Here is a 12,711-nt window from a genome sequence, read left to right on the forward strand (position 1 = left end):
GGGAACCTGCAGGTTCATCTGTGTCACATGTGGGGTTCAAAACCAGCGGGATGTCCACACAACTCAAAACCTTTTTGGGTCTTTCTACAAATTGAACCAACTCCTCTACATGCACATGCTTTGTGGAGTCCAGTGATGGCTCCAGATCTCCATCCATCACTATCCCTGACATTCCCGTTGTGTTCTTTATCTGGATGTCAGGAGAAGCTGCTATATGGTGGCCGAAACCTGAGAATAGAAATAGGTAAAGGATTTTTAGAGTGGACTCTGGAAGTTAAGGTGGGATTAAACTTCCATGAGAATCTAATGGAGGAAGCTGTAGAATTTGAGTTTGGACAGTACACTGATGAGAAGTTAGGGTTCTTCTGATGAGTGACTATGCGCAGGTACTTTCAAAAAGACAACATTGCCTGGCAGAGAATATCATAAAAGGACATTTTGCCAAGCTGGGTGATAAGAGGGGCTTCTGGCCAATCAGGATCATCCCTAGAGACCCAGGCTCCATCCCTACTTACAAGCTCTGAGGTGCCTACACAAAGACTTCTTCCTCTTTTTCTTGGTCTCATTCTTCACCAGCTCCTCCAGCTCATCAAGAAGAATGTGTAGGCTGAGTAGCAGGTCTGAGGAGGGTATGTGGAGTATGGCATAGTGCCTGAGTTCTTTTATGGTGTCTCAGTTCTTGCATTCACAGAAATCATTAGGGTAGAAGTCCATCCACCTACTGAAGATGGGACAAAGGGTGCTGTGGGCAGACTGGTGATAAGAATAGTGATAGCCTGCCCTCCTCCTCATCCTGAGCCTCGCATAGCCCGTTTCTGGCAGGACCACTGTCTGCAGACTTGCATGTTGGGAAGAAGGAGGAGAACACTGGGAGCAAGTTGATCTTCACAACCCACTTCTAGAAGTTTATGAAACACAATTCTCCAAAATTCTCACTGTGGATAGGCAGTGGATGGGCTCATAGCTATAATCCTAGCCTCTCAGTAAGCAGACTTCTGAGGCTCCAGTAACTTCTGAGGGAAATGTCCTGGGCAGGCCAGTACTAAGGAACTAGTCAGGGTGTGTACTTCTTTGTCTCATGCTAAGCGCCAGTGAGAATACTCCAATGAAATGAACAGGTTCAGAGAGGCGTTAAGTATTCTACAACTCAGCCAGGAGGGGCTGAGCAGCTCTGGGTTTAAAGAGGAACACTCACTTTTTAAACAGAATATCCAGCACTTGCTCCATTGTCCCCCACTTCTGTAATTATGGAGGAAGTTTCCAACAGAGAAGAGAGAGCCTTTCTGGTAGGCTGGGACCAGGTTCATCACCAATATTCCAGCAGGCCTGCCTCCGGGCTCCATATATTGTTTGGCACATTCAGGGTCAGGCTGACTCAGTGTCACACTAAGGGGTTAAAAAGAATGGATCTTTCAAACACGGAAATGAGAGCACACTTGAAAATGAGTAACTGAGAGTGGGTTGAAAGTACTATCTCAGCAGAGACACTTAAAACCTTTGAATACAGCTTGAGAACATCTTTCTGGTTCCTGAGTCACAGGCCAAGTGAGCTGGCTTGACCAAGTCACTTGCCTGCATATCAGTATTTCATGTTCGATGCCATTGTGAAGGATGCAGGGTCACCTATCAGGGCCCATAAAAAAGATAAGAAAAAAATTTTTAATATGCACTTTATTGTATAAAGTACCTTGTTACACAGGCTTTCATTGATACAGTATTCAGTAGTATTTTTCTTATACTTCTGGGATCCATATAAGGAAATGAATCCTAAAGTACTGACCTAATCTACTAAAATACTAATTTTTCTAGTCCTGATTTTTTGCATGTGTGTGTACGTTTTACTGACTTAAATTGCTACATTTAGTGCTTTTTGTCCAAGCTGTCAGTGGTTTTCAGAGTTGGGATAGGTGACTATGTGCCGTGACACTCGTAATCCTTGGCATAAAAGGTCTTGAGTTCAAACCAGCCTAAGCTACATAGTGAGACCCTGTGAAATCTATTTAAAAAATTCTTTTTCTTGCTTTTCTCGAGAAATGCTAGAAATTTTAAATGATTCATTTTCCTGCCTATCTCATATTGCTCCAAGAGGGAGTTTTATTTCTCCATCTTGAATCTTTCTGTTTTCCTGGGTCTTTTTGCAGGGGGAGAGAGGTGTCAACTTGACATTGTTTTATTTCTGTGTCACTAGGAATTGTGGCCATTGAAAACTGCAGTCATTTATCAACTTATTTCTAAAGCCTGGATTCATTTTTAGTAGAGACAATAACCATGTTCTGGCTTAAGCCCCATCCTCTGACCTAGACTTCTTTTCCATTTTTCATGATAGTATTGTTTCGACTTTTTGTTGGTTTCAGTTTTTTACAATAAGGTCATACTTTGTATCCGGACTGACTCCAAACTCAAAATTGTTCTGCTGCCTCCTCCTCATAAGAGTTGGTATTATGGGGATGTAAATCATAGCTAGCTTGATAGTTATGCTATTGTTATTATTATGCATCTGTTCTTTTAGGAAGACTTTGTACTACATAGTAAAAATGTAGTAAAAAGCTGTATAAATCATCAGGATTGACAGTAATATAGGTGAACTATAACCCTTATCTTGTTTGGGAACCAAAGTATTTCTGATTTTGGAATATCTGCATATACACAGAGATATCACAGGAATGCAATGCAGTTGCAAATGCATATAACATTCATGTTCCATATAAACCTCATACACAAAGCCAGAAGGTAATTTAATATAACTGTTTTTAAGAGTTAGTGCACATTTTGTACAATGTGTACTTTGAACTATTAAGATTTGTGGCATCACATCTATTCTCAAAGTCTATTGTATATATTTTTTAACATTTTGGAATTAGTTTTTGGGGGTTAGCAGTGCTCAACCTCCAACCGATTTCCTATTAAGGAACAACACAAACCATTTAAGCGGCTTTTTACAAATCTGGATTAAACCTTTTCTTCCAGAAAAGGAAAAACTATTTGACCCTTCTGTTATTCCATATATAAATAAACTGAAAGTGACATCAAAGATTAGCTTTAATCTTCTCCTTATACACACAAAAACATAATTACCAGCATTCATTATGGCACTCAGAATATTTTATAACTATTCAGCAAAATCCTTTCTGGATAGTTTTAGATAGGAAGACCACATTTATTGTTTCTATAACTGAAGAATATGAGAAAGAGTTTTCTTGTTTTTTTTAAAAACTTGAGGAGGTGTGGATCAAGTGGTATAGCACCAGTGTTAAAAGACGTTAAACAATAGTGAGAAGCCCTGAGTTCAGGCTTCAGCACAAAAAAAAGAAGAGGAGTGGTAAAGATTTATTATTTTTTAATGTAAAATCAAAAACCCTGATCTTTTAGAGATTAGTTTTTGTTTGTTCATTTGAGACTATATCTTGCTATGCAACTCAGGCTGATGTTGAATTCTCCATCCTCTTGCCTCAGCCTCCTGGGTGCAGTGATTTTCAAGAATTTGCTACCATAACCAGCAGACTAGAGGGGGGGGAGCGGGGGAGTGTGTGTGTGTGTGTGTGTGTGTGTGTGTGTGTGTGTGTGTGTGTGTGTGTGTGTGTGTGTGTGTGTGTGTGTGTGTGTGTGTGTGTGTGTGTGTGTGTGTGTGTGTGTGTGTGTGTGTGTGTGTCATGGGTCTTGAACTGAGGGCCTGGGCACTGTACCTGAGTTTTTCCTTAAAACTAGCACTCTGCCACTTGAGCCACAGCCAGCTTTTTGGTGGTTAATTGTAGCTAAGAATGTCAAGGAATTTTCTGCTCAGGCTGGCTTTGAATCAAAGCTTTTTTTTTTTTTTTAAGTAAAATATTACTTGCAAATATAAATAGAAAATAATCCAAACTAAAGTAATTGTAAATGAACAAAAGCCTTTATATTTACATTCTAGCTCATTTTTTAGTAGACCCATTAAGTTTGATGTGATTGTGTGTTAGTATTATTTTTGTTTGTTTTGGTATAGAGTGTTGTTATTTAAGTCCAGGCTGGCCTTAAACTTGCCATCCTTATGATTCATCTTATTGAGTAAGTATGACTAGCATTTACACACAGAGGATCCTTTTCTATATGTTTGCTTATTTGTTTAGTAGATATTTCTAGAATACTTAATCCTTAACGACAGTTATCTTACAGAGTCTAAATTTTCTTTCTGTAGTTTGGATTATTTTACTTTGAAAGTTGTCCTTTACATAGATCATAGATACTTTCAAATCAATCTCTTTTTTAAGTGAACATAAATCATGTGTCAAAGCCAGAGTAATCCATGTACAAAAATCATACATAGGTCACTTACCCGTTGCATGAGCACTTGCTCTAAATCATATCTCCCACCACCCACGTTATTGTTAATCCTGCCCACTCAGCTCTCTGTTCTTACAAGTTCATATTAAACCCAGTAAAACTGGAAATACATTTTTGTATTATAGAACAAATTAATAGGTGACAAGTCTGTCTGGTGTAATTCTGAGGTTTTTAGCCTTAGGGGAAATGTTTTCTGCTGACTAAAAAGTTTCTATCATTTCTATCGAAGGTGTGAACACTGAAGGAAGTTTGCCAGAATTGTTAAGATGAAACTAGTCACTTAGGGAAACAAGACATAAACACATTAAATTTGTCAATAGAAGAGGCTAGATATTTTGACGTAAAATAAGCCATTTAGACACTCACGTCAGATGTTATGTGTACAGCTGGATCTTAGATATTTCTTTTTAAGAGAAATTACATTTGTGCTGTTTCCAGCAGATAAATGATACTAAAGTTTTAAATAAGATTAGATTATTGACACAATTTTTGAGAAGAATGCAATGTAAGTTTTCCTAGGACTTGAGCTCAGGGCCTACAAGCTGTCTCTGAGATTTTTTTTTTTTTGAAGGCCAGCATTCTGTCTGCTACATCAGCTGAAGCTCTACTTCCAGGTTTTTTTAGTAGTTAATTGGAGATAAGAGTCTCACAGACTTCCTGTCAGGGCTGACTTTGAACCACACCCTCAGATCTTAGACTTCTGAGTCCCTAAGGTTACAGGTGTGAGGTTCCAGCACCCAACCTTGTCATACTTTTAATATAGGTTTGAATGTGGTGGCTTATACCTGCAATGCCAGGATTCAGGAGGCTGAAGCAGAGGATCATGAGTTAAAGGCCATCCTGGGCTACCTAGTGAGTTTCGAGTCTTACCTGGAGCTACATGTACATACTGTGACTCTGTCTTAAAAGTAATTAATTAATTATGTAGGATACAGTAGCATACATCTTTAGTTCCAGGCTACTTGGGAGGAACAGATTGAAAGGATCAAGTTCCAAGAGTAGCTCAGGCAAAAAACTTTGATCCATCTTAGTCAGTAAGTCAGGTCTGGTCACACTTGACTGTTATCTCAGTATTTAGAAAGCAACAGGTAGGAGGATGGAGAATCTAATCTGAAGCAAAAACAGGAGACAGACAAAACAAAATGAACAGAAGGTCAAAGATATGGCTCAAATGGTAGAGTGTCTACCTAGCAAGTAAGAAACTCTTGAGTTCAAACCCCAGTACTGCATAAAGTAATAGAATAAAATGAAAGGAAATAAAATTAAGTAGGAAATCATATAGAATGTGGCACTTCCTGCATAGTAAGAGTGATCAATTTATCATAATCCTTGTCTGAATTTCTTTTTTAAAAAATGACACTATCGTAATAGCTGTGTTTCTTTTCAGTATTTAGTATTAAACAGATGTTTAGTTTATAACCTGGAAAACACTATATTAATAAAGCATTGAAAATGCTATACTCCTTCTATGAAGTATTATACAAATATAATTCTTAAATGTTTTCCAAATTCATTTCATTCACAATGGAACCTGGGTATCAACATTAAATCTTTTTCATTTTTAAAATGAACTCAACATTTAGTTGTGTTTCTTTGGTACTACTAAGGTGAACCCTACAACCTTTGTCATACTATGCATAATTTAGTTTCTATTAATACATTGTACTACATTCCAGAAGACAGTTTTCAGAGCATATATTTCAACACACACTTTGATAATTTTATAATTTATCATTTTGAAATTATACTAATTAAAAGTTCTGTTCATTTTTAGGTTCAGTGATTTATAATGAATGTTATTTCCACCTAGAATTGTTTTAAAATATTAATTTTACAATATTTTCTTTTACAGCCTGATGTGTGAAAAAAGAATTTTTGAAACTGTGAATAGTGTAAGGCATCCCTTTTTGGTGAACCTTTTTGCATGTTTCCAAACCAAAGAGCATGTTTGCTTTGTAATGGAATATGCTGCCGGTGGGGACCTAATGATGCACATTCATACTGATGTCTTTTCTGAACCAAGAGCTGTGTGAGTATGCTTTAGACAATTCATCTGAGATTTTTCCATGACTGATTTCTTTCTGGGATAAAAAGAACTCTCTATGACAAAAGTTTTTCTGAAAGGAAAATGAGTCGCTATGTATTATTTGCCATATACTTTTTCTGTTTATTAACTCGGTTGTCCATATTGAAAATCTCATGACTTAATCTAAGTCATATATGATGATTTGAATGTACAACTTAGATTCATTTTAACATATTTTTTCTTTTTAACTATTAGATTTTTCCCCTCTAAGGGAATGACATCCCAGGACTATTACCTTAAAAATTATATTCAATTCATAGTTTAAAAAAAGTACTAAGGAATTTGTATTAGATAATTATATAGAATATTTATGTTTACCTTTTAAAAGAGCATATGTCAATATTTGGTGTCTTGTCCTTACCCTATCTCCAAAAGAACATAAGGGGAATTGGTGTAGATGGGTATCTTGTCCAAAATGGCTGGGACTGAAAGTATTACAGGTTTTTGAAGTTTTTTCAGATTTTGAAATTTGAAAAGACTTTACTGATTGAACTTATAAAAAAAATCCAAAACATTTTGAAAACAGTGTCTTTCTATGTAGCCATGTTTGGCTCAATCTTAATGTGTAACCCGGACTTGCCTGAAATTCACAAAACTCTTATGTCAGACTTGTGAGTACTATAATTAAAGGCATATATCACCATGCCTGATTCCAAACCTTTTTGAGTATCTGTTGGTGCTCAAACATTGGAGATTTTGGATCCTTATATATATAAATATTGCTTCCAAAAAAGGTAGAAAGCAGACTTTTTACTGTAAACTCCCTTAGTACCTGTAAAATTTCATAGTATTTTAAATTTTTGTTTAATCAATATATAAAACGTAATAGTATTGAGATTAAAATTAACGAGATTAAAATTAATGTATCGGCAATACAGATACATGTACAGTCTATTATTTTTCTTATTCTCAATTTTAAAGTTCTTGTATGCTAGAGGTAGGATTTGAATCTAGGGAACTAGTCTTAAGAGCTACAATCCTACTTGCTATTTACCAAATTTATAATTTCAGTTCTTTTTTTCCATTTGTAAGGATAAAAAGAATCTCATAATCTCAAACTGAACCCTGTTTTTTTGCCATTTCTTCCCTGCTTTACCTAAAATTTCCAAGCCCTGCTATTCGTGTAGTCTTCATATTTTCTTTTTCTTTTTTTGGGGGGGAGGAGGAGGTCCGGTGGTGAGGCCTGAACTCTGGGCCTGGGCACCGTCCCATAGCTCTTCAGCTCAAGGCTAGCGCGCTACCACTTGAGCCACAGCGCCACTTCCGGCTTTTTTTTCTTTTTGCTTATGTGGTGCTGAGGAATCAAACCCAGGGCCCCAGGCATGCAAGGCAAGCGCTCTACCACTGAGCCACCTTCCCAGCCCCTAGTCTTCATATTTTCAACAGCAATACTACCTATGTATTGTTCAAACCAAAATACAGTGGGTTATTCATGATCTTCTGTTCTCCTCATCCGCAACATCCATTTGCAAGTACAATTTATTCTGTCTCCAAAATATACCCAAATAATAATACTAATACAAACTCAAGCCAGGTTCAATAGCTCACACCTATAATCCTAGCTACTTTGGGGGTTGAGATAGGGAGAACTGCAGTTTAAGCTAGTCTTGGAAAAATATTTGCAAGACCCCCTCTCAACCAATAAAAAGCTGAGTAGTAGCATGGGCCTATTGCCCTAGCTACTATGGGAAGCATAAAAAGGAGCACCATGATTTAAGCTGCCCTGGACATAAAAGGGAAGATCCTGTTACAATTACTAAAGGAGAAGGGACTGGAGGCATGGCTGGACTTGTAGAATGCCTGGCTAGCCAGCACAAGGCCCTGAGCTCGAATTCTAATATTGCTAAAACTGAAAAACCATAAACTCAGTAGTACCCGTATTCAAGAGCCAAACAGTCATCTTTAGCTCTTACCATTTCCTCTTCCTGCTCTTCCTGACTACCTAATGAAGCACCCTATCCTATCATGCCAGTTTTTTTTTTTTATTTCTAATCTTTTCTTAAGTTCTTTGTTCCTACTACATTGGATGTTCTTGTCATGTATCTTTCATCCGCACTGTCACGAACACCTAAAATTTGTTCTTTTTCTCCTTAATTTCTACCTATTTCTACTCCCAACATTTACACTACTATTAGAGTATGCTCACATAAGTGTGATAGTTCTCTCCTGATTAATGTAGTTTGATTCCCTATCACTTAAAGAAGCTTCAGTATCTATAATAAGACATTGAAGATCCTGCATCCAGTCTGTCTTCTTCCCTCTATATCCATCCTTTTAACCACACCAAATTCACTATTAGTTGTCAAACATGTTTTGCCATTCTCTCCTCTGTTATTTTTCTTTCTTAGGGAACACCTTATGTTTCCCTAGTGAAACTTCTAATTTTGACTCTGTTTTTCCATTCTCATGACACATTATAGTTCCCATCACAGCACTATACCATGTCTTCTCTAAGGTCCTCAGTGAATCTACCAGGCAAATTTAATGGGTTCCATTATCAAGACTGTACTTTTCATCCTCCCTTTTGAAAGTTTCACCCCCTAATACCTAGATAATGTGTTGTATATAGGACTAAGTAAATATTTGTAGATTTAATTAACCACAGAGTTAGCCTTTGAAGTACAAAAATATAAACTAGAATTCAAGTGCAGTGAACTTTATTAAACTTATTTTGATTTAATTCTTCAAACAGATTTTATGCTGCATGTGTAGTTCTTGGGTTGCAATATTTACATGAACACAAAATTGTGTATAGGTAAGTAAAGTCTTTATTGTTTTTACTAGTTTCCTTTGGTGTTAAATAGAATTAAAGATAGTTGAAAAGGAAATTTTCTTAGTTTTCTCCTTCATGTAATAAGTGAGCTCTAATGATGAAGGCATAACACTCATCAAGATGCATTACAAAAATAAATGGACATGTGAAATTTAAACTCTGTTGTGCAACTATTTGAAATTTAAAAAGTTAACCCCCATCATTGCAAGATATATGACCAATATAATAATTCAGAATGAATTTCTTTGTTTTTTATCTTCTGCGTGTTGCCTAATTAAAAATAGTAAAATTAGGTAAATGCCCAGGAGTGAGTGGGTCATAGTCTTTTAAGGAACCTCCATACTGCTTTCCAGAGTGCTTGATTGTACAAGTTTACATTGCCACCAACTGTGTAGTAGCATTCCCTTTTGACCACATCCCCTCCAGCATTTGTTATTAGTTTTCTTGATAATAACCATTCTAACTGGGGTGAGATGGAATCTCAGTGTTGTTTTGATTTGCATTTCTTTTGTGGCCAGAGATGTTGAACATCTCTTATGTGTCTATTGGTCATTCTTATTTCTTGTTCAGAGAAGTCTCTCTTTAAGTCTTTAGCCCACTTATTAATGGAATTGTTGGTTCTTTGGTGATTTGTTTTGGGAGATTATGACCCAGCAGTCCCACTCCTGGGCATTTACCCAAATGACCACAAACTAGACCACACTAAGGCTACCAGCACAACCATGTTTAGTATAGCATTATTTATCATAGCTAAGATTGGAATCAATCTAGATGCCCTCAGTAAATGAATGGATTGAGAAAATGTGGTATATTCACACAATGGAATTCTATGCTTCCATCAGAAAGAATGACATTGCCCCATTTGTAAGGAAATGGAAAGACTTGGAAAAAAATTATAGTAAGCAAAGTAAACCAGACCTGAAGAAACGTAAGATGCATGGCTTCCCTCATTTGTAATAACTAGAACATGTCTAGGATATTCTTAGCAGAGCTCAATAACTATGTGCACATGAACATATAAAACGGTGTTTATCAAAATGACCTCTAAGACATGGAAATGAGGTTTTTCTAGTGTGCTGTTTTGTTATTTCTTTTTTTTTTTCTCCTTTGGTTTATTTCCTGTTGTCAGTGTTTTTTATTTCTGTACCCTTTGTCTTATATATAAGTTTATCTGATTTGGGGAAGGGAAGGGTAATCACAGAAATGGTGGGACAAAGGGTGAACCAATGCAGCAGTGGTTGCAAAGCACTTGCCTAGCAAGTGCAATATCCTGGGTTCAGTCCCCAGTACCAAAAAATAAAAGACAAAAAGTATGTACAGTTAAAAACAGTGAAATGATGAGTTTACCTATGATGACAGATTTCATTAACAATATTCATTTTAGAGAATGTTTTACATGTAAACAATCCACTGTAGAAAATCTCTATACTACTTGAGATGCTCCTCATGTGATAAGTAGCTTATGCCAGAGTGCAAACTACCATAATACTTATTTTGGTAAGAAGTCTCTAGAGCCAAGTGTGGAACTCAGTGGCAGAACACTTGCTGTGGTTTGGTCTCAAGTATACAGATAGACTCACAGACTGTATCCAAAATGTTTTGTAATCTTAGTTACATAGGAGGTTGAGATCTGAGGCATTTACCCAAATGACCAAAAACTAGACCACACTAAGGCTATCAGCAAAGTCTGTGAAACTCTTACCACAGTTAATCATCAAAGAGCTAAAAGTGGAGTTAATGACTCAAGTGTAGAGTACCAGACTTGAGTGAAAAAGCTAAAAGACAGCAGTGCCCAGTCTCTTAACCTCCCCCCCCATCCCCGCCCACACACATACACACACAGTCTTCTTGCTATCATTTGAATTTAAAATTTATTGCTGACACAATCTATTTTAATACTGGCATAGCTCTTTATTAAATTGCATATCATAACAAATAGTGCATAGCCCAGTAACTAGTTTCTAACACACTTTGAATAGCCCTGCTCTACACCTGACAAAATATTAGATTGAATAATACTGCTCAAGAGAAAGCAAATTATGGGAAACTAGTACCAATTAATAATGTTCTCAAGATGAGGATTTCCTCATGATTCTGTTTAGCTTAAAGGATGAAATATTTCAACTGGCTTAATTTGTACTCAGCTTTCTCTTTTTTCCCCAATTATTCTTTTTAGAAAGTTAAGTGTTCCCTCTGTTCAGGAGGCATGGCTCAAGTGGTAGAAAGCCTGCCTATAATCCTAGCTTGGGAGGCAGAGATGCAGGGGTGGGAGGCAGGTGGTTGTGGTTTGATGCCAGACCATTAACAGAAGTTTATGAAGCAGGAATGGGCACCAGTGCCTCACACTTGTAATCCTGGATGCTCAGGAGGCTGAGATCTAAGGATCACAGTTTGAAGCCAGCCTGGGCAGGAAAATCCATGAGATGGGGCGGGGGGACGAAGGGGGGGGAGAGGGAGCAGGTGGGGGAGCAGTCCTGGGCTTGAACTCAGGTTCTGGGCATTGTCCTTGAACTTCTTTTTTTGCTCAAGGCTAGCACTCTACCACTTGAGCCACAGCACCACTTCTAGGTTTTTTTGTTTATGTAGTACTGAGGAATCAAACCCAGGGCTTCATGCATGTTAGGCAAGCACTCTACCACTAAGCCACATTCCCAGCCCTTCATGAGACTTATCTCCAATTAAGTACCTAAGAAAGTTGAAAGTGGAAAAAAATGGAAGTGGTAGAGTGCTAACCTTGAACACAAAAGCTCTGACAATGCCAGGCCTTGAGTTCAAGCCCCGGCACTGTCACTAAAGAAAGGTTTATGTAGAAGTCCATCTGAATCTCTAGATGTACTAGACAGTGGGGGAAAAGACACAAAACTCAAAAGCCCAGAATTGTTTGGGGCATAAAAAAATCAAGACCCTACCTCAAAAATCACCTTACAAAAAGAAAGAAGACTGGATGCATGACTCAAGTGGTAGAATGTCCTGAATTCATTCCCTGTACCTTGGGCAGAAGCAGGAGGTACAAGGAGGGAATCTTTTCTGGTAGCTTGTTTATACTGTTGGCTTAATTCTTCCTTATGATTGTATATTGAAAAACTACAGTGTTGGGCTATATCAGATGATCACAAATAATAAATTAGTAATAGATATGAGTTAAAGGTACTTGAAACCTTTCTTTAATATATATATTGAAAAAGACAAGACATTTCTTTGAAAAATACATTCTTTTCTATATAACGAAGTAACAGAAACCATATTATTATAGGGCAATAAATTTGATAAAAAGATAAAAACATAATGTGATACAGCATTTAAATATCAAATTATAACTTGGAAGGTTTTTTCTTAGTAAAGAGAAAATTAGGTTCCTGTTGATTTTTTTTTTTTTTTACTATGTGATCTGAATTGTTTCATTTTTTAATATTTCCATCTTGAACAGAGATTTGAAATTGGATAACTTGTTGCTCGATACAGAGGGCTTTGTGAAAATTGCTGATTTTGGTCTTTGCAAAGAAGGTAATTGGTTTTTAAGGTTTCTTTTAATAAAGTA

General features: G+C 36.9%; 1 protein-coding gene across 1 annotated transcript in view; it reads left to right on the top strand.

Annotated features, from left to right (window-relative positions):
- Positions 1–12,711, top strand: part of Pkn2 (protein kinase N2) — a 114,463-nt gene that overhangs the window by 93,573 nt on the left and 8,179 nt on the right. Inside the window, exons 16-18 of the mRNA XM_042692257.1 lie at positions 6,167–6,343; positions 9,093–9,155; positions 12,601–12,677. Of these exons, the coding sequence (XP_042548191.1) occupies positions 6,167–6,343; positions 9,093–9,155; positions 12,601–12,677 (317 nt within the window). The remainder of the gene's footprint in view (positions 1–6,166; positions 6,344–9,092; positions 9,156–12,600; positions 12,678–12,711) is intronic.

This window comes from Dipodomys spectabilis, unplaced genomic scaffold (assembly GCF_019054845.1).
Source record: "Dipodomys spectabilis isolate Male_0828 unplaced genomic scaffold, ASM1905484v1 ptg000148l, whole genome shotgun sequence".
In the NCBI taxonomy this organism is placed as follows: domain Eukaryota; kingdom Metazoa; phylum Chordata; class Mammalia; order Rodentia; family Heteromyidae; genus Dipodomys; species Dipodomys spectabilis.